Here is a 22,964-nt window from a genome sequence, read left to right as displayed (position 1 = left end):
GTGTCCCTGACCAGGTTGCTGCCATGCCACTAGATAAATACGCTGTCATACTGCTAGTACGTAACCTCGAAGCACTGCGAAAGGCTAAAAGTTGGTACCAACAGCTCCTCTCGAGTTGTCTGGTACCTGGTACCAACAGCTCTGGTCGAGTCATCTCCCCACTGCATCAGGCTTTCAGGCTTGGTCAGGAAGGGTCGGAGATCCTCACACTCCTCGCAAGTCCGTCAGGGCTAATCCAGCTGTTAACACCAGTGACAGACCGAGGGGCCCAGCCTGAATGACCACCCAGTCGCTCACAGCTGAGCTGGTTGCCCCGTGCCCATCAACAGCAGCCCTAGGCACAAGCTCACACCCTTGGCCGTGAGGCAAGGCACCCCACCGACTTCCCACGGCTTCGTTTCTTCGGGGCATAGAGCAGAAGAGCAGTCTAGTCAGGAGCACATGTCCTGGCAGATACCGGAGCTGATGTCAAGCTGATGTCTTCTTATTAGTCTTTATAGAAAATAGGATGCTGCATTTGCAGCCAATATGGGGCTGGGAGGTGTTACAATCACAAGTGAGGACAGAGAAATAACACAACGGGGCCCAAAAAGTTTACAAATCATGTACAGACAAAGAATAATTGCAAAGTTTAATCTGGAGAAGGTGCAAGCCAATATACTTGGGGAAAATAATCAAACCCATAGATATTTCATGAAGGAGGCACTCTGAAAGCCAGGGCTAAAACAAGTCTGCAGGCAAGAGATGAAGCGTGAGTGTGTGCATGTGTGAACACGAGAGAGCAAACAGCAGCCTGGAAGAGCACAGCTTTTCTCAGCGGGAATTACACTGCACTAAAAGCATGGGGTCGTATTGCAGTTTTGAAGACACTGAGATTCGCATTTAGTTTCTTCCCAGTCGATGCTGCGATACCATTATCTGGGGGGGAAGCATGCAGAACCCACCCTGCCCCTGGGCAAGAACCCCTGCCTTGTGAAGAGCCACAGGAGCCTGGTGGCTGTCCCTGGGCTCAGGACCCGGACTGGGTGGTACAGGAAGCTCCACGTGCCCCCAGGAAGGTGGCCCCAGCACTGCTGGGGTTCCTCACTCCGGCTGCCTTCCTTTGGGTGCTGTGGCACACGGTCCCACGCTGCAGAAGTGACAGACTGTGCATCAGTGCACAAAAAGGTGGTGATTTGATAAATCAAAAAGCAAACCCTCCCAAGCAGCGCTCAGCAAGCTCTTATGTTCAAATCTTCTGCAAAAGGATGGCAAACCTATAGGTACCTGGAGGGTGCCTATAAGAAACCTGGAGAGGGACTTTTTACAAGGGTATGTAGTGTTAGGATGAAGGGTAATGGCTTCAAACTGGAAGACGATAGATTTAGGTTAGATATTAGAAAGAAATTCTTTACTGTGAGGGTGATGAGACACTGGAACAGGTTGCTCAGGGAGGCTGTGGATGCCCCATCCCTGGAAGTGTTCAAGGCCAGGCTGGATGGGGCTTTGAGCAGCCTGGTCTAGTGGGAGGTGTCCCTGCCCATGGCAGGGGGCTGGAACTAGATGGTCTTTAAGGTCCTTTCCAACTCTAACCATTCTATGGTTCTATGAAATGTTACTTGTTGTGCACGCTATGTTTGCACTACATGAACCAAAAGCTTGCAGGTAACCAGCTTTGGCCTGGCGCTGCATTCCCAGGGAAGAGTTGCATCCCGCTGGGATAAATCATACAGCTGCCCGTCCTGCTGCCAGGAACTCGCTGTCAGGCTGCAGACACTACGGCAAGCGGATCAGACCCCCATGACCTACAAATGAGATCACAGAGAGGGACAGAAAGAAAAAGAAAGCTGGTGCTGGGCATCATCCCTGAATGGGAACCAGCAGACGAGGAGACAAAGTTGGAGATTACTTTTCCTCTCTGCCAAAAGGCTCAGTTTTCAACCCCAAATTATTTGAAGGTAGTAGCCCTTCCCCTGCTACCACCGGCTGAGCAACTGGGGCATTTACCTGAACGGCAAAGAGCCAGAGGCAGTCCTCGCCTCTTCCCAAGCAAAGACAGATCGGCCCCATCAGGCTCTGAGGATGATCCTGCAGCCACCAGGCCAGGCTGAAGCTCAGCCATCCTCCTGCCCACCTGCCAGAGACAGACCACTCGCCATGGGCAGTGTCCCTTGCTGCCTAGCCCAGCCATAAGGACTGTTATTCGGATGTTGTCCGTCCCAGAGCATCATCAGGACGCCCGAGGCGTGAGCATGGGAGCCCAGAACAAATCGTCTCCGTCAGCTTGAAGGATGAACCTCACATGGCAGATGAGTGTTGAGACCACACTGACCCACTCGTGCCTGAGAACAAAATGTTTCATTGTGCCCAGAGGAGCAATCTGTGCAGAATGAAATGAAATTACATGTTTTATTTCATTGGGTTTTGTTCAGAAAGGAGAAGAAAAGGCTTTCTCTTCAGGGACCTGTAGGAAACTGTCATTTAAGAGCCAGGACTCAAGTACCCTCTTTGCCTCTGACAGAGAGAGAAAATACTCCTCCCGCCTCTGCTGGCTTCCAGCTAGTAAGGGAGTTTTTTCTTCTGCTGTCTCTGCCATTTGCTGCAACAGAACTGCCCCCATCCTACTTCCCCTCCTCAAGAGGACCAGACATCACCCACTCCAACCCTACAAGAAGTCATGTCAGAAATCCAAGAAGGATTATCTTCAAAAAAAGGGAGTTTTCAGTTGTTTTACCTGGTTATATCTGCACCTTTAATCTCTACTTAGAACTATGTCCAAATCCAACCTGAGACACTGCTACAGAGCATCGCATCGGGAAGCGGCGAGCATCCGCAGGGTGCCTGATGGATCCAACATGCCTTCCAGCTCCAGTGTCAACGCACCAGGGCAGGGACATCAGCTGTGCAGCTTTCACTTAAAGGATGTTTCAGGGATGGAAATCACTGAGTATATTACCAGAAAGTATTCTTTTGGACTTAGGTAATGCACGTTTTCAGCTTTAAGGCTAAGAACCTTCCCCAGAAGACTTAGTGAGCAAGTGGCGAACGTGAAAGAGGAAGGATATGCTGTTATGTCTAGAATTAAAAGAAAATAAAACGTCCATAGTGAGAAAATACACTGTTAAACTGGTCTAAATCAAAAGAATCTCTCACATATTTGACAACTAAGACAAGACAGAAAAATCTCAAGAGTCTTCCTTGTTTAGCACCTAAACTTTAAAATACACCATATGAAATCCCCACCTTGGGAAGGTCTAGATTTTCACTCGTACCATGCCATGGCCACCCCGGCAGCTCTCCTCTCTGCCCCCCGGGTCACTCACACCCAAGACCTCGTCCCCTCCAGCCGACCTTGCACATCTCACGCTGCTGAATCCTCCCTGTTAACTGCACTCTCACGGACTTCAAACTGCCCGAGGATTTTTCCATCCTGGCTGCTTCTGAGGAGTAAAATCCTGATGGTCCTTTAATTTTGGCTTTATAAATTGGGGCTTTCACAGCTCTCCCTTGCCTGGGGGTTCGTTTTTATGCTTAAACATAATTTTGGGCTTGCAGCAGGACACAGCTCCTGGAGCTGCAGCCTCTCCAGGATGGTTATTTAGCACCCCTCACTGGCAGCCTCTATAAACTAGACTAAAACGGGCTTTAAAATACAGAGAGAAGAAATAAACCAAAAATGGACCAAGTATAAGGTCCAGAGAAACTCAGATTGACAGCAACCACAATATACCTTGCCTTCCTAATTTTCAAGAAATTACATTTCCAAGACAATTGTAATGTTCTTTAAGAATAGTCTTTCCTGCAAACGGATCTGGTGTTTCAACAAACAGAAGTCCCTGGTCTCGCATCTATTTTTATCTTTGCATCTACATCAAAACGTTTTATTTGAGGAATGTCTTTAGTAACTTTAAGTCATTAACTGGGTTTCAGCTATTGAAGGTGAGCAGGTTAAGGACGACACCAGAAATACACACTCAGAGGACACCTCAATTTGAGTTTCTCTGACATTTGGCATCGTTACAAGATTAGGGATGATTTTGTAGTCTTTCCGTTTAAAACTTGACTGAATGCTGGCGGGAGTAAAATTAGTTTATTTGAAAGCACACACATCTGTAAATTCCTCTGCAGACTTTTGGGTGGGCTGCTTCCCATTTTTAGCACTTTTCAACTTCATTTCATACCAAACAGGAAATATATTTTTTTTCCCCAACCAGTGAAACTCATTGATGCACCCGCAGCCTCCCAGGCTGTGCAAGGCAAGTCACAAATCCTGAAGTTAACACTCCTGCATGGAGGTTTTGTCTTTCTGTTAGAGGGCAGGTAATTTACTGCTTCGGGTATTATGTCCTGAGATATGACATTTATATTATTGTATTTTATAAAAAATTTTAAAGCTATAAATAATTTTTTTAAACCACATAGGATTGTATGGGGGCTTTTAAACACCCTATCCAGGCAAATTTCCAATTGTGGCTTTTAGCAATGAGCATTACAAATTACAGCTAGGCTGTAATTCTTTTATTTGCATACTTACAGTGACAGCAATCTCAGCCAACTGTTTGCAGCAATCGTTGATTCACAGCTTGCAATGCAGTATCTTTACTTATTGATCCTATAAGCTCTCCCAATATGCAAACTCCATTATATCATCCAGTAAAACTCTCGAGGATCACTCCTGACCTCGCAGGCAAAGTACTGCGTATTCAAAACATCTTACTGGCATGCATGCTTTTATTGGGGAAATCTGCTGTTCCATCTACCATAATTACATTTCATTTACCAGGAATATTATCAGCAGTGCCCTCAGGTTATTATGATCTCTAGTTTCTGGGATCATATTTTCAATGACTGGATTCATAAACTGAGCCGTTTCCAGCCCCACCAGAATATTAGGATAGGACTTCTTTGGATGTCAACATAAACACCATGCAGTCTTTTAATTAGGATCTTCCTCTTTTCTTCAAAAATTACTGAAACTGCGCATCAGTGTTGCTGGTAATCCTTAAAATTCAGCTCACTGAACTGCAGCCTCCCAAAGAGTCTTGGTACATCTCCGGTTTGTCCTAAAGTTTCTTTTCCAGGTAGAGAATCCAGACTTTCCAGGTAGATATCCAGGACACAGATCTGGCCAGCACAGATTTATGAGGGAGATGAACAGGTTTTGAGCCTTTCCTCCCCACCCTGACTGCCAGCAGTGCCCTGGCGTAGCCGTGCCACTGCTACAGGATGCCGTCAGTCAGATGGCTTGTTGGTCTCCTTCTCTCCAGCCACCTAAATATGAATTAAGTGTTTGTCTGTGTGCTCAAGTGGAAAGCAGTTTGTGCCTAGATACTCTCCATTTGGTTAGAAAGCGGCTCAGCCTCTGCAAAGCCCAAGCAGCGAGGTCAGGGATGAGCCTGAGGTTGGACAAAGGCAGGAGGCTACAAAAGACTCCCCAGCAAGTGCCAGCTCCCAGGGGCAGGGCACCACCTTCCTGGAAAGGGAAGTTCGGGATGGAGTTTATTAAAAGTTGGAGGTTTTTTTCTTTTTTTTTTTCCTCCAGATGACTACAGAGCCTCCCCACAGTCACACGTAAGCAGCTGTCCTCCCAAAGAGCATCATCACTCAGCAGCCTGAGAAAGCCCTGCCTCATAAGAAACTACGGGAAATACATTCACGAATAATTTCAGAGAGCGAAGAGTTTTAAACCCAGCCCCTTGCTCTGCCCGACTTGGAGCAGGGATTTGAAATGAGCTTTCTCACCTTTCAGACAATGATCTTGTCTACTCAGCTAGGGAATTTTTGAGATAGGTCTTCCTCATCTCCTGTTGAAATAACTTCATTTAGTACAAAAAACTGTGTCCATACAGGGGCAAAGAGTTAGAGTTGACACGAACTTGCTAATTTTTTTCTTTTCTTTTTCTTTTTCTTTCTTTTATTATCTAAATGAAGCTGAAAAATGTAGCAAGATGGACTGACAACTCAGGATAAATTACATATTAGCAGGGAAGTCCCTCCTCTGATGAGGATATACTCACAGACACTTCAGGTCCACCACGGACCATGTTGCTTCAGGAACCCCAGTATGGATTTGGAGACATTGAACATGTACATGAGTACCTGTCTAAAACCTAAGTGACCAGAAGCAACAGGATAAGGCATTTAAATTTTGGATTTAGGGAGACAAAGGTGTCATGCAAACCTAACCCAAAGTAGTCAGAATTCAGATTGTATCATCCTCTTCCTTCCATAGATCACCCTCCACAAAAGATCCTCTGTTTTGTTAATCAGCCAAAACAACAGCAGTTTGGAGAACTACGTACAAGTTTGGGGGACACAGGCCCAGGCTTAGTAGCAGTGAAAGACGTCAGCCCAAGGACCTAGTCCATCACAGATTTCCTGTGTGACTGTAACTACATGCTAAAAGCTATGATGGATTTACTTCCACGGCTCATTTTCATTGAGTGGGTGCAAACAACAAAAAAACATAATTATGCTTAAAAATCTGAGCCCTACCCACTGTGGGTCTCATTTTCCAACTGTAAATGCCATCAGAATCTTCCAGCTTCTTAATATATTTTGTGAGAATAAACACACTGAAGACTGAGAAGCAGTCAGAAGGTACTCTGACTTGCCTAAGAGATTTTTTTTCCTTGAGAAGCTAACATGAGCAAAAAAACCTTCTGTAACTTTGGAGTCAAAACACATATGCCAATCTCAAACTCCATCAGGACAGACAATGAAATTATTTCTCACATTAAGGTATTTGCATTGTGCACTTGCACATTTTAAATTATTAGGGGTATAGAATGCTTTGACCTTGGGACAAAGCTTGGATGTCATTTGTCTACTGTGAACACAGCCAAAAGACAGTGCCGCTATTTTGTATTCCTCTGCACAGTCCATCGGTATTGCCTGCTGTGTTTCTCAATGGCAGCCAGTAAGAATTTTTCACCAGAGCTTGCAAGTCAAATGAGTATTCAGCGGCGTGACAGGAGGCTAACAAATGTTAGAGGAAAGGTTGTGACAGAGTTCTGCGTGTCTCATCTCTCTGGCTGCTTGCACACCTCGTCAGACAGCTCAGCTGGTTCTACCAAAATGCACTGGGATCATCTTATTTCCCCAGGAGGCTAAAAGGACCAAGTATCTTCACTCTGCCAGCGTGAGGGAGAATGGAACTCCATCTCTGGCATTCCCAAAACGAACCCAATAACCACCATCCCACAAAACATCTGAAAGTAGAAGCCATGAAAAATCTAGTCCAAAAAGGCTATGTAAATACCAGCCCTGTTGTGAGACCCCACCTGGAGTACTGCGTCCAGCTCTGGAGCACTCAGCACAGGAAAGACATGGACCTGTTGGAGCAGGTCCAGAGTAGGGCCATGAAGATGATCAGAGGACTGGAGCACCTCTCCTGTGAGGACAGGCTGAGAGAGTTGGGACTATTCAACCTAGAAAAGAGAAGGCTCTGGAGAGACCTTATAGTGGCCTTCCAGTACTTAAAGGGGGCCTACAGAAAAGATGGGGAGGGACTCTTTATCAGGGAGTATAGTGGGAGGACGAGGGGGTAATGGTTTTAAACTGTAAGAGGGGAGATTTAGATTAGATATCAGGAAGAAATTCTTCACTATGGGGGTGGTGAGGCAGTGGAACAGGTTGCCCAGGGAAGTTGTGGATGCCCCATCCCTGGAAGTGTTCAAGGCCAGGCTGGATGGGGCTTTGAGCAGCCTGGTCTAGTGGGAGGTGTCCCTGCCCATGGCAGGGGTTTGGAACTAGATGATCTTTAAGGTGCCTTCCAACACTAACCATTCTATGGTTCTAAGATCCACTTTCTAAACATGTTAATTATTTTCTCCCCCCTCCAAAAGTGTGATGACTGCCAGGGTCTCTGCTTTTTCTAAGCTTTGGTGAAGGAGTTTAACATCTTCCTGAGGAGAAGGACTACGTCCACATTTCCACCCTGTGAGGACAGAGGAGTAAGATCTTCCAGGTGCTGAGAGCTCTGCCTCGCAGTCTCTTCTGAGTGGAAAGGATCAGCCCCTCCGCAAGAATGCAGACTAATGGGGTGGTGAAGATTTCCTATTCTCAGCATAAGGGAATGCAGAAACTGCCAGCCGGCATCAAGACTCAAGTGTTACGCACTAAAACACTCTCTTGAATTGATCAGGGACCGCAGAGCCTGGGGACCACTCATAGCTAACTGTGCCACTTATTGTGTGTGATCTATATATCCATATACACCTATCTAGACAGGTAGGAGTGAGACACATCTCTCTGCGTATGTACATTTATAAAAAAAAATATGGATTTGTATATATAAATAGAAACATATCCAAATTCTGCACACTTAGACATGAAAATCAGAGAAAAGACAGAATTTTATTCTGAAACCATTAGTTTGGTGGGTTCCTTAGTTATGAAAATTACACTCATAAACTGTGATACATAAAAATGCCAAGAGAGGTGGTTAGTTATGGCTTGCAAGTATAGGTAGCCCAAAAATAAAGAGACACCTGAAGATCTGATGCCAAAATATATTTGTGCAGCTCCATAATACTCCTTTTCAGAAAGTTTAAGGCTCACAGGAAGATTATCCAGAAACTACCCTGATGCATCTCTATAGTATTTCCCAACAAAAAAGATAAAAATGCTATTTTCACACACATTTCTGGGAAATCTTTTTAAAAAGATTTTTGGATCAGGATGAGATGCAATTGGCTTCTTGAGTTCTCAAATTATAAAGACTGATTTCAGCATTTTAAAGCCGTAGCAGATACAATCATCAACCACATGAGCTCAGAGTTCTCGTTGCACTTACTTACTTTTATACTGCCTCCTGTGCTTACAGCTTTGTTTCTACAGAAAATAGATTCATACTGTCTTTTGTGGGGAAAAAAAAAAAAACAAACCAAAAAAAACCCAAAATTGCTTATGCTGAAAGAGCTACAGAATTACAGAATCGCTGATGTTGGAAGGGGCCTCTGGAGATCACCTACTCCCACCCCCCTGATAAAAGCAGGTTCGACTAGAGGGGGCTGCTCAGGGCCAGTGACACAGTTGCTCAGTGTCGCAGGCCTGTCCCCAAAAGCGAAAGCCGCGTTCTTCGAGCGCACCCTAGCGAAAATCCTGTTAAAGCCTTTTTTATTTTCTGGTTTGAAATCCCCCAAGTATCTATAACTAGATATCGGTGTTATGCTGCCTTGATGCTAGGGCATGGATTCTAAAAAATATAGTTAGTAAAGAAAACAAGGAGAGGTAGATGCCTCACTACTGTATAAAAATCCAGGTAGTTAATTCACCTGCCTGTGAATTACACTAAATTCCTTTTTGCAGTGACAGACTGAATGTGAATTACACAAGTCTTTGCAAAGGTCTTGAAAAATCAGTAATTTTTCTTTTGAGTATTTTCCTTTCTGTATAGAGATGATGTTGTTGCTGTTATGGAAAAGTCTCGTGTTTCCCTAAGTTAAAATCATAGACTATCTCAAGCTGGAAGGGATCCATAAGGACCATGGAGTCTAACTCCCTGCTCCTTGCAGGACTACTTAAAACTAAACCATATGGCTAAAAGTGTTGTCCAGATGCTCTCTGAACTCTGACAGGCTTGGTGCCATGACCACTGCTCTGTGGAGCCTGTTCCAGTGACCGACCACTCTCTCCGTGAAGAGCCTTTTCCTCACGTCCAACTTGAACTTCCCCTGACAGCTTCATTCCATTTCCTCGTGTCCTGTCACTGGTCACCGGAGAGGAGCTCAGCACCTCCCCCTCTGCTGCTCGTCTTGAGGAAGTTGTAGACTGCGATGAGGTCACCCCTCAGCCTTCTCTTCTCCAAGCTGAACAAACCAAGCGACCTCAGCCGCTCCTTGTAAGGCTTGTCCTTCAAGGCCTTTCACCATCTTGGTCACCCTCCTCTGGACACACTCTAATAGTTTGATGTCCTTCTTATATTGAGGCACCCAAAACTGCACACAGCACTCAAGGTGGGGCTGCACCAGTGCAGAGTGGGACAATCACCTCCCTCAACCAGCCAGCTATGCTGTCCTTGATGCACCCCAGGACATGGTTGGTCCTTTTGGCTGCCTGGGCACACTGTTGACTCATATTCAACTTGCCATCAACCCAAACCCCCAGATCTCTTTCCACAAGGCTGCTCTCCAGCCTCTCATCCCCTAATTTGTACCTATAACCAGGATTACCCTGTCTCAGGTGGAGAATCCAGTACTTGCTCTCGTTAAATTTCATATAGTTCATGATTGCCCAGATCTCTAGCCTATCCAGATCTCTCTCTAAGGCCTCTCTACCCTTGAGGGAGTCCACAGCTCCTCCTAATTTAGTAACATTGGCAAACTCAATGGACATTCGATTCCTGCGTCCAGATCATTTTTAAAAACATTAAAGAGCATTGGCCTTTAACTGTGGCATTAACAGAACTCTAGGGAGCTCCACTGGTGACTTGCTGCCAGCCTGATGTATTCCATTTACTCTAACTCTTTGAGCCCAACCTGTCAGCCAGCTGCTCACCCAACATATTATGGACTTGTCTAGCTGTGTCTGGACATTTTGTCCAGAAAGATACTGCGAGAGATAGTATCAAAAGCTTTGCTAAAATCCAAAAAACCCACATCTACTGGCTTCCCTTGATCAGTTAGGTGGGTGACCTTGTCATAAAAGGAAATTAAGTTGGTTAAGCAGGACTTTCCCCCCATGAACCCGCACTGGCTATGACCAATGACTGCATTGTCTCTCAGGTGCTTTTCAAAAACTCCCAGAATAACCTTCTCCGTAATTTTACCAGGCACTAAAGTGAGACTGACAAGCCTGTAATTCTTTCTTCTTACCCTTCTTGAAAATTGGAACATTTGCCAGCTTCCAGTCAACTGGGTCCTCTCCAGACTCCCCAAACTGTTGAAAAACAGGGGAGAGAGGTCCCATGATAACATCAGCCAGCTCTTTCAGTACTCCAGGATAAATCCCACAGGGCACCATAGATTTATGCACTTCCAGTTGGAGCAGCAATTCTCAAACAAGTTCAGTGTCGGCTGGGTGTTTATCATCCCCCCAGTCACGGTCTTTCAACACAGGGCTCCGGGGGTCCCAGGGCCCATCACTGGTGTTAAAGGCAGAGGCGAAGAAGGCATTAAACATCTCTGCTTTGTCTATGCCCCTATTTGTGAGGTGACCCACCTCATCAAGCAATGGACCAATGTTATCTCTGATCCTCCTTTTGTTGTTAACCTATTTTTAAAAGCCCTTCCTGTTGTCCTTCACAGTGCTGGCCAGCTTGAACTCTAATCAAGCTTTGGCCACATGAATTTTCTCCCTACAGTGGTGAACATCATCTCTGTAATCCTCTCATGTTGCCCGTCCTTGCTTCCAATGTCCATATAGTATTCATTTTCAAAGTCCAGTATATTCTCTACCTAATTTCACAATGCAAATCTAGATATGATTCTGACATCAAATTTAAGAGAGAGATTTAAGATAAAATCACGTATGCATCCTGACTGTATCTTCTCATGGCAAAGTAATTTTAAAGATATAGTTAAGAATAAATACAAAAATATATATGGAGTGTATCCTAAGGAAAGGATCAAAAAGGTAAAGACTTTGGACTTGTAAAGGCAGTAAATAATCTCACAGTAGCCACTTGCAGAAGGTACCATAACAATAAAGAGACCTTAATAAATGGTCCTGAAACCATTTCATCTGCAGGATAAACCCCTCTGAAGTGTTCAGTTAAAAGGCCCACAGCTAACATAAACTACAGTGAGGCATAGAAATTTTTTTTTTTTTTTACTACCACTATTAATTCTCCACTTTCAGGAGATTTTGTTAGCTGTTCCTTTATAATTCTTTGAACCGCATTTAACTGTCAGGCGGCGATGTGCACTTGTGCCCTTATCTGATACCTCATCTTTAGGCAAACTTCAACAAAACAACTATGGAATTTCCCATACTTACAGATGACTCTCAACTGCTTTAATGAATATCAGGAAAAAAAAAAAGAAAACCCCACCGGCTTTCTCATTTTGTGCTACCACTGAACAAACTCCCTTTAACTGCCACCTGTTCCAAAGACCTGCCCCCAGGTGCCTGCACCAGTTTTGTTTTGCTGCCGAGTCCTGCAGGCCCAACACGCGCAACTTGAACACAAACCCATATTGACCAAGACATGTGGCATCCCTACGGTACTATTCATTGTTCCCAGCTGTCAAAGCACAGCACATCCTCCAGTACCGGCCAGGCGCAGAGCTATCTCGGTCAAACAGTACTTAACCATCTCAGGCTTTGTCCTGTGCAAAGTGGCCACACTACAGGCAGCTAAATCTGTCTTCTGGTGCAGTTTTGTACCGCTCGTGAAGAGCTTCAGCCAACTAACATCAGCGGCTGTAATAACCCACGTAGGGATAACTGAACGCTGACAGCACACATCACTTAATTGTAATTACATTCTGCCCAAGATCACTTGATAGCACTTCCAAATCTACTGCTCAGTTAAAAAAAAAAAATTTTTTTTTTTCATTTGGCTGTTACCTCCTTTAAAGAAGGCGTATCCTTTGTTTCTAATAAAACAGATACTGGCCCAGTCAATAGTACAAAGCCAAACAAAAAATAGTCTTTCATAAGCTACATTTTGCTCACAAAGGAGCAATCAGACAGCAATCACAGGGCCTGGCCCTGGCCCATTATTCTTCCCTTGAGAGAAGGATCAGTTACGTGCTGGCTGAGCGTGCAGGCTAAACCCCCATCTCCTCTTAACCCTTCCCTCCCATGTTACAGCCTCCCGTGCCTGTGGAGCTGAAAGAATTAGCAGTTTGACTCTTTCCTGATCAATGAAGGGTTTTCATATCTTAGCATTTATTCCTTCCCATTGCTACAGAATTGAAGCAAAACAATCTTATATGGTTTGCATCACTGTGTGAGTAAAATAGAAGGTGAGTTCGGTCACTGGAACAGGCTCCCCAAGGCAGCGGTCATGGCACCAAGCCTGTCAGAGTTCAAGATGCACCTGGACAATGCTCTTGGTCATATGGTTTAGTTTTAGGTAGTCCTGTGAGGAGCAGGGAGTTGGACTCAATGGTCCTTAGGGGTTCCTTCAATTTGAGATATTCTGTGATTCAGTACAGTGGTATATGACAAGTACATCACATTGCCTTTCTGGCACAGTATGCAGAAATCACCTATTTTTTCTAATCAATAAGTTACTTAAGACATTTAAACTAGATGTGAAACATTCATATTTTTCAGATTAATGTGAACTCTTACTCCTTGTTTTTAATAACATGGGAGGGAGAGGAAGCAGAACAACAGAAACACTTAAGTAAAAACAATGTATTTTACTTCTACTATTTTTAAAGAGTTGCACAAAACAACTTCAGGGAACTGCACCTCTTATAGTTTCCCATTAGTTACCATGGCTACTGAAAAGATAAAAAACATTTTAAACTTGTTTTAACCTGAAGCTTTTGTAGTTAACAGTTTTTGTAAAGTTCAGCCTCTGCTGTAACTGAACACCACAGTCACAAGCATCAAAAAGTTACAGGTACTTTCCACATTAAGTTAGTAGTGTCAGATAAACTATCATGCAATGGTAAAGCACTGCAAAAATGTCTCAATAAATTATGATTAGAACGATCATATCTGAAATTGAGGACAGTGCTTGTACATAAAAGCCCATAAACAAAATCTGTCAGTAAAATCAGTAGATGGTTGAACTATGTCAACAGTTGTATTAAATAATATTTAGTAGACTAATATACCATATCATATGAAAATAGCTCTTTAGAAAGGTTATAGTCACTGAAAGGATATATTCACTGAATACTTTTGTACTACAGCATTCATATTCTGAATGGAACTTTTTATGGCAGGGACATTTTCTTTGGTACAATGCACTTAAAGTGAAAGCAAGCTGGCCACACGTAGGTAAGGCAAGTGCGTATCAAGGCAGACTCGTAACAGAAAGTCTGTGATGACAATGACAGTAATCGCCGCACCATATGCGTATCTGTACATCAGACTTCAAAATTCTTCTTTTGCAGCATGCAGCAACAAGAGATGTTTTCCAAATCCTTTAGTAAGAAACTGCACCTCCTACACCTCCAAAAGCACACTTTGAATCATTGCTTCCTCAAGTGAAATTATCGATATTGTTTCTTCTATCATCCATACTACGTAAAGCTGGAACTGAAAAACAAAAGCAAGCATATAAACTGTAACATGCTCTGAAGAATAAAGCTAAAACAGAGAAAACAAATCTAAAAATCTTCTGAAGTTGAGAGTTACTCATAATAGTGCAGATAATGGCTTCTGTTACCAAGAATTCCACTTCCATATGTAAGTCCCCAAAAAGGAGTCGAGGAAAAGGAACTCTGTAACATTACTTGAATGTAATACATTTTCCCCAAAACACAAGCAGGTTGCTAGCATACACACCAAAAATGTTAAAGCTGTCTTGATGATATTTGTGGAAATATGTGCACCCACCTAGTTTCTAATGTTTTTCATAATCTACCAGTTCTGAATAATTTCTGTACCAAAAAATCTGTTTTCAATTGCAGTAAGATAATAATCAACAAAATGTTATCTGCAGAGAAGTTGTAACCTATCAGGAAAGGGAATTAGTAAGTTAATTCACTTCTGGGTTTGGAGAAGAAAAAAATTTAGTTCAATTTAATTTAATGTTTACATACGAACATTTAATTTAACGTATACATATAAAGAAGTTGGGCATGTTATTCCAGAGACTACTTTTGAATACATTTCTGAAAGTTTACAATTTATTAGAGCTTTTTTTTTGGGAGTGGAGAAAGAAAGAAGTGGGTGGGAGGGAAGAATGTGAAACGTTTATCAAATCATATTCTACACTCAGGGTAATATACAGCCAATTTTATTAGTCTCTCGTCTCAAAAATCTGTACTAGGAAGAACAACCAGTATTATAGGACAGCAGCAGTCAGACTGCTTCATAAAACTAACATATCCTACATTCAAAACCTGAGTGCTGTAATCAAATACTATTTCGGGAATTCCCTGGATGAATTTCTCTCCCTCTCTAATTTCTCCCTCTCCCTCTTGCTCTGTTCGTGAACATTGACAGTGTCTTCATCTCTGACATCAAAGCACAGGAGTTCAAGTCGAAAACCTGGGTTCCTTCATGGAAAAAAAAAAAAAGAAAAAAAAAGAAAGAACGCTCATAGAACATACACCAATTACTCTAAATTTTAGAGCCAGTGAACCAAGCATGAGGGTATTTGACACACATTTTTCTTCTTATCACATAACAGAATAGGAGCATGTTTGTATCTTTTCTAAAAGACTACTGAAATTTGTGTTATAAAAGTGATATGTGAAGAATTTTTTTACTGCTGCCTCTGATGACTAGCATCAGTACTTACTTTTTGCGGTCCTTGTCTCTCTTCAAACTAACAAGAGGGGTAGAGACAGATGCTTGTGATTGGAGTACTTCAGCATTAGCTTTCTTCTCAATAAACATAGCTATTTCATCTTCTAGAACTTTTTTGTTTTTCTCTAATTTCAGTTTCACTTCTTGAAGCATTAGCATACGATGTTCAAATTTAGTGTGTACCTGTTTAAAGAAAGCACGCAAAAATATATTCCCAGCTAGTAACACAAGGTGGTGATATCACAATATAAAAACCCTCTGCAATTAAACAGTAAGCCCTACCTCAACTTGTGCTAAAAGTCATAAGACATTGTAGTTCTTTCCCAAAACTGGTAAGACAAAACAAACATCAACCCAGAAAAATAATCATTCGTATCAGATTGTTCTCATAGAGGCCAGGCTACTACACAATAAGTACAGGTGGCACATGGAAGGCACTAAGTCACTATTCGACTTCCTACTAGATTTTACTATACCTTGGTTATATCAAAAATAAGGAGGCCTTTAGAGAGGAAACAATTACCAACAGAGGGATTAAATCAGCATCTGTCAAGTAGAATCTACTTCCTTAAAACCAAGAGGGAAAGGAATCATACATACTTTAGTTACACACGTAGGTATTTTCATATATATACACAAAATTTTAGTATGTATATTAATTACGTTTACATATTAATATATACACACACAATACGTCTGGTTGGGGGAGTTACTTGTGGGCTGCAAGAAGTTAGCTGCTTTTCTGCAGTAATTGTTCTTTGATTGTTCTTTGACATATCAATGGATTTTACTCTCCAGATGCATTTTGATCAGTTTAAACCTGCTGTGAAGTTGTGCATGATAACCAAAGGGTACTTCATTCCACCCTTCCTCACCTCCCACTTCCCCCCACGCAAACTCTCCTAGAATCCTGCTTCTGCATCCACCTGTATTGGTGTAACTTAAATCTGAGTGGTGTACTGGTATAGAAATCAGAGACAGTTATTTTCATCTTTTTCAAAGAAGGCACTAAGAAATAATTAAGATTATTAATGTAACGGTGTGCCTGTTCTACACAGTAGAGCTGTCTGATTTTATAAATGTGTGTGTGTGTGTGTGCATATATGTACACTATTCATTTATTTATTCATTTATTCATTGCAACAGTTAACTAGACGCATTGCAAAACCAGGTATACCAATAAAAACATTCAGAGTAGAAACAGTAAGGTCCTACGCATCTGTATGTCTCGGGAGCGGTAACGCTGCACACTAGAGCAACCTATAAGGTTCCTCTAAATGAAGGATGTGAAAGCAATCTTAAGTGCGACAAAAATTCCTGGTTTTCTTTATATTCCAGATACACATACACACTTATCAGACAACAAGCAGCAAGAGTATATGACAAACGTTCTTGACCATTTTCCTATATCAGGAACTGGGAAAAGTAATATCCATAATTCAATTGCAACGTGCAGAGCTCACAAACCGCCTGGTATAAAAAATAGAAGGAAAACATCAAAGGGTACCACAGATACTGCGTAAGACCTAGCTGAACCTACTTTGAACATGGCCAAGTATTCTTCCAATTGGATAGCCTCATACTTAGAAGGACTGAAATCTGTTTTTTTTTCTCCACAAGCAGCATGGGGGACTTAACACAGTATTAAGCCTTCTTATTTAAAACATGCATCTGAATACCTCGCAAAAACTCCTACATCTTTGCTGGGAGACTGAGGTACAGAAAAGTACATTACCAAATATACACAGGTTTCCAATTTCAATTAAACCAGTGTTTGACTATAAATACACATGACCATGATAGAGTCTGGCAGAAAGTAGATGAGAAGATCCTGTTTTGCCAGTCCAGCTTGACAGGACTAAATCTTCAACAATATATTCAAGAAATATTCCACATCTCCAAACATTCTTAAGGCAGCTGGGAATAGATGAGATTTTAAAAACAAAACAAACCCAACAACACCCCTCCACCCACCCCCTCCCCAGACTTTCGAACTTCTCAACGTGAGGGTTGAGCACGTAATTTAATAACTAAACCTGGAGGTCGTACAAGCATACACACCCTACTCTCCTGAGCTGAAAAACAACCCATGGGATTTTTTCCAGAAATCTTGTTTTTTACAAAGCAACCAATGCATGAAAAGCACCTACTGGGCTGCTATGGCATATCGATGTTTCCCAGCATACTCCTAGAGAACACGAAAAAACATGCAACCATATTCACCACACTCTCTTACTTCACCATATCACCTCCTACTCCATTGACTTGTCCCAGCTATCCACCAAAGACTTTAGACCATAAGATCCATCCCAAAAAAAGACTGCCATTTATAGAATCATAAATGTTTTAGGTTGGAAAAGACCCTTAAGATCATTGAGTCCAACCATTAACCTAACACTGCCATGTCCATCACTAAACCATGTCCCTCAGCACCACGTCTATTCATCTTTTAAACACCTCCAGGGATGCTGATTCCCCCACCTCCCAGGGCAGCCTCTTTCAGGGCTTGACAACCCTTTTGGTGAAGAAAATTTTCCTAATATACAATTTAAACCTCCCTGGTACCATTAAAAGCCATTTCCTCTTGTCCCATCGCTTGTTACTTGGGAGAAGAGACCAACCTCCAACTCGCTACAACCTCCTTTCAGGTAGTTGCAGAGAGCAAAAGGTCTCCCCTCAGCCTCCTTCTCTCCAGGCTGAACAATCCCAGCTCCCTCAGATGCTCCTCGTAGGACTTGTTCTCTCATTTGCCTGTGTCTAATCAATCTGCTAATCAAATCAATTTGTGTAATCAATCTGCTTTTGATTTTAAGCATTACTGCCCTCAAAATATTAGGAAATTATAAATATCAACTAGTTGTGATTTTGCTAAGAACTTAACCGTTCCAAATCTCAGCAAACAAACTGAAGACAGACAGACATGCTTACCTGGTGCTCTGCTTCTTTCAATACAGCTTCTTTCTCCTTCACTTTCTGCACAAACTGTTGTCTCATCTCCTCCTCTTTTCTTTGCAGTTCAAGGTAGAACTCGTGCCTCTTTGCCTCATAGGCCTCCTGTAGACTGAAGTCCAAAAATGTTAGCAAGTCTCCAGCACGCTGCTTTATGCAATGTGGAAAACCAACAAGCTGGATCATTATTTAAACAATTAATATTTATCTGAAATATTAATTTCTACAGCATACCACATAAAAATTCATAAACAAACCTAAACAGAAGCAAACATCTTACCTTTCAAAATCTTCATTTAAGTAAACAACCCTGAGTAAAATTATTTATGCTAACAGCTCCTGGGCAATTTACATTTCAAAGTAAATACAGCACTTTAGGAATCTCATGTTCTAAAAGACTTGAGTTATAACTTTCTGTCTCCAACATGCATAACCTTTTTCTTTAAGTTGCTTATTAATAAGACACCGCAATTGCCAGAAAAATCCCCCCAAATTTCCGCACTGTGAAACCTCAGTCTTAGAATAAGACATTAAAAAACAATGCATCTGGAGTATTAACACAACAAACAAACTAATTATTCCTATATGAAAAGGAAGGAAAATAACAGAAGCTTCAAAATATGTAGCACTCTCTTAATGTAATATCAAAATTTAAATATGGCAGAGTTACATTAAAATAGAATAAATACAATTTCCTCAGCAGTTCAACATCCAAAAGAGAGGGTTATTTTCCAACATGCATGTTGTGGTTTTGGCATGTTATGGTACCTCAAACCGGGACATTGCATCAGCCAAAACCTCAAGACTGCTTGTTTTTTCTTGAATCCCCTCTCCCAGAAGCTAATATACTGCATACATATTACACTTATATTTGAAATTATATAGGAGGTGTAAATTAGTTCAGATCATTGAGCAACTATACGGCAACAGAACTAAATATCAAGTAAGTAAAACATTTCCTTACTTTTGAATCTATGCCTCCCTTCCTTTTTTTTAAAAAAAAAAAAGTTACTGTACTAGACATTTCAGTACACAAGACAACTTTTTTCCTCCAAGCAACAGGCACTTGAAATTGAGCAACTTCTTTCATAACGAAGTACATCATAGCAAATTAAAAGATGCTGGTAATTTATTCATATACTGTTAGAGGTTTCACATTTTCAGGGTCTGTTACTACCCCTGGTATCACCACAGTGCTGGTAGGAAAAGTCCTGCTTTTCAGGGAGAAAGGAATGGAGTTTGTACACAAATGTATCTCACACACGAAAGAGCATGCTACCTTTGAAAAGCATACCCGCTGAATGACACAAATTCTTCCAACAAAACATTTACCACAAACTTCTCACAAGTCGTAAGAGTCCAGAGAGGCAGAATTGGTGGATCAAAACTGTGCTAATGCTTATTACACAACCAAAAGGATCTATCCAATATCTTGTAGGACATAGGGCTTTTACACGGATCAAAACATGGATAATATTCTAGCTCTTTATTCTGGGGCTATTGTCTTACACCATTCATCTCTTCTAACACTTCCTGAGAGCTGACTAGTCAGCCCTTCTCAGCTGTCATGAGGTACTGTCCTTTGCCAAGTATCTCATGCCTAACACTCTGATGGAATATATATATGTATACCAAATATTTAAATTTGCTTTATATTTTTAATACACTTACACACTATCATACCAGTTTTTAAGTCTCATCTTTAACTGTTTCTATTATCTTATAAATGGAAAGTCTAGTCTCACCAAAAAAAAGGACACTGAAAAACATAATTACTTAGAGCAACAATAAGCTTAAACAGCTCTCTTCTATATTTAAATTTACGATGACTGGGCAGTTTCCCAACCCTAAAGTTTCTTATTTGTATTCCAAATATAATCTAAAGAGAGGGATGATTCATCTTGAAACTGCACGTGCAGACTTAATGTTTGTAAGATCTCAAGGTCAGAGCACGTTTCCTATTTGTCTTATTTGAGCAATACATTGCAACAAAACAAACTCAGAACAAAAATCTTTTGGGGTTTGGTTTTTTGTTGTTTTTGTTTGTTTGTTTGTTAGCTTGGTTTTGGGTTTTTTTAATCAGCTGTGAAGTAATTTAGGTTACCCTGAAATTGTATCCACCAAGCGAAATGAGGGCATGGTTTTCACACAGGTATATTAACTCACACTACCTTTAAGTTTAGACGGTGTATGTAATAGCAATAAAGCCACAGCACAGGTTTTTCAAGTGCTGGCAATCTCACCGTACCCACTTTTGGGCCCTGTGTCAGTTCTGCTAGCTAACATCTTCCCTTTGGGTGCAATACAGCCGCTAGAGCAACTCATGCTGCAATCGCACCTTCATTTCATTACGTGGGCATCTTTAGAATCATAGAATCATAGAATGTGTTGGGTTGGAAGGGCCCTTTATAAAGGTCATCTAGTCCAACCCCCCTGCAGTAAGCAGGGACATCTTCAACTAGATCAGGTTGCTCAGAGCCTCATCAAGCCTGGCCTTGAATGTCTCCAGGGATGGGGCCTCCACCACCTCTCTGGGCAACCTAAGCTTAGTTTATCAAGTAAATGCAATTTTTTCTTGAAATTAGTGAAAGATTAACTTTGAAGACACTGGATTTACTAAGTAATCAAATTACATGTATAAGGAAGAGGAGAAATAAAAGCTTATTTTTTAAATCCTCCCTCCTCCTGGACTGAATTGTTCCGGAAATCACAAATACAAAATTAAAACAAACTTCCCTCTTCTGTTTTTGGCCTATCAGCAACATAATGATCCAAACAGTCTTTGGTTTTAGGAGGTTTGGGGAGGAGGAGAAAATAGTTCGCCAGATCTTAAGCCAATCTTTTCAACATTACTGCACCTACTGCACACAGTAAAACGCTTTTCGGTTTACCAGAAGACTGGTTTCACTGCTTCTCATATAGCACATTATGAAAATCAAATTCACCCAGTTCTCTCATTCTTCTCGGTTGGACCTCTAGAATTTTATACTCTGTTCAACACCACTTGCAAAATTAAGATGTTGAAGATAATTATCTAAATAATGTATTCTTAGTGAGGTTTTGGAGGAAAGGAAGGGATTGTGAGGCAAGTCTACACCTTACTAATCCATTACATACCTCATAACAGCACTAGCACCTACCTTTCTACAGAAGCAGAGCTGTGACATACAGTTTTCCTATCTGCGTAAGACTGAGAACAGGGAAGCCTAAACACAAAGATGCAAATCAAATACGTTATGTTCAGAAATAAAGACTCTGATTGAAGTGAGCTTAGCTCTCAGTGGACCACAATGTTTGTGCACTTTGAACAACACAGATATTTACACAATGTTTTACAGTTTGTTCATTTAAATTTTAAAAAGCTTTCCAATTTGAAAACTGCACTTGTAAATTTTTGCAAACCATTTGACTAGCAATTAAGGTATATCAGACAAATTAAAAAATTTCAAAGTTAACAAGTGGCTGGTATTTTTAGCATAGTCCCTTGACTCAGTGAACTACCTAAGTTGATATTAAGCAACACTAACGATGTGGTAACCTAAACAATTACCATTTTCCCAGTGGAGGCATGAAAAACAGCTACTTTGGATGCAGTTCAGTCTTACCATAAGGAGTTTGAAATATTTAGCTCAAATGCAAAGGTCTGCAGTTGGTCAGATGAACTCCATTCCCAAGTGACTTCTTAAGGAAGAAGCCTATTTGCCTTTCATATTGGGCTTCCTTTCTTAGAAAAGACAACCAGAGTCATATCAACCTTCCTCTACATGTAAATGTATTCACATTACTGAATCCTTCCTTGTTTTCTGCCATCATCCTCAAAATAGAATGAAAAATAAACATGTTTTTGTTCAAGAACTGCAAGGTCTGAATATCCCCGTTTCAGGGAGGAATAAAGCACGGAATATATGATTGCTCACATATTGAGAAACTGAGATGTTTATGTTACAATTCTGTTTAGCTGCAATTATGTTGAAGAACAAATTGTAATTATAAGCACAGAAAAACAACTAAACAAGAGAATGATTAACGTCAGAGAATCTAAATACGCAAGCATACAGCCTGAGTATCAATTTCGGCTTTTTTCAACAGGCCCCTGCCTATTAGTTTTCTTCTTTCAAAACAAGAATGTCTCCTTAAGCAATAACATAGCTTGGACTGGAAAATGGACTTACAAAATGTCCAACTTCAAAACAGTAGTAATCCTCTCCTCCCTTGCAAACATCTAAGATTACTAGGTGTGTATATATCTAGAAGTTTGCTCAAGCACTCTTCATGTTTAGATTTTTGTTTCAAACTTTCACAAATTTTTCCATTCGGGACATCTCAATTATGTCTTGCTGAGATTGACCTGAAACCAGGAATTCATGTTCCTAATGGACACAACTGGACCATCAAAAAGGCAGGACTAGTCCATCCACACAAAAAAAAGAAGTCTGTCTTTACTTTTCATTAACAGCTAAATGCAAATCCCTATTTCAAGTATTAAAAAAAAATGATAATAAAAGCAATTCCTGGATTTTACATCCAACAGATATTGCAAAAAATGCATAAACCATCCCCCAAAATACTCTGCTATCCATTGACTTCATTACATAAATTTTGCTGTAACAGGCTTTCCAAGCCCATGCCTGATTGGATGCTTTTCATGGCTT

At 41.4% G+C, this 22,964-nt stretch overlaps 1 protein-coding gene across 2 annotated transcripts in view; it reads right to left on the bottom strand.

The window, feature by feature from the left end:
* Positions 1-13,304: 13,304 nt before the first annotated feature.
* The window catches only part of SEPTIN10 (septin 10), a 36,662-nt gene continuing 27,002 nt past the window's right edge, over positions 13,305-22,964 (bottom strand). The window contains exons 8-10 of one of the 2 annotated variants that reach the window (XM_054222415.1): positions 18,292-18,424; positions 15,356-15,546; positions 13,305-14,145 (exon numbers count right to left, since the gene is read on the bottom strand). In XM_054222415.1, coding sequence (XP_054078390.1) covers positions 14,130-14,145; positions 15,356-15,546; positions 18,292-18,424 — 340 coding nt within the window. In that variant the 3' untranslated portion in view covers positions 13,305-14,129. Of the gene's footprint in view, positions 14,146-14,769; positions 15,111-15,355; positions 15,547-18,291; positions 18,425-22,964 lie in introns of those variants that run through there. The other variant, XM_054222424.1, reaches the window with a different exon arrangement.

Source organism: Rissa tridactyla, chromosome 1, assembly GCF_028500815.1.
Source record: "Rissa tridactyla isolate bRisTri1 chromosome 1, bRisTri1.patW.cur.20221130, whole genome shotgun sequence".
NCBI lineage: Eukaryota > Metazoa > Chordata > Aves > Charadriiformes > Laridae > Rissa > Rissa tridactyla.
Note: the sequence above shows the minus strand (reverse complement) of the source record. Positions and strands in the feature narration are given on the sequence as shown.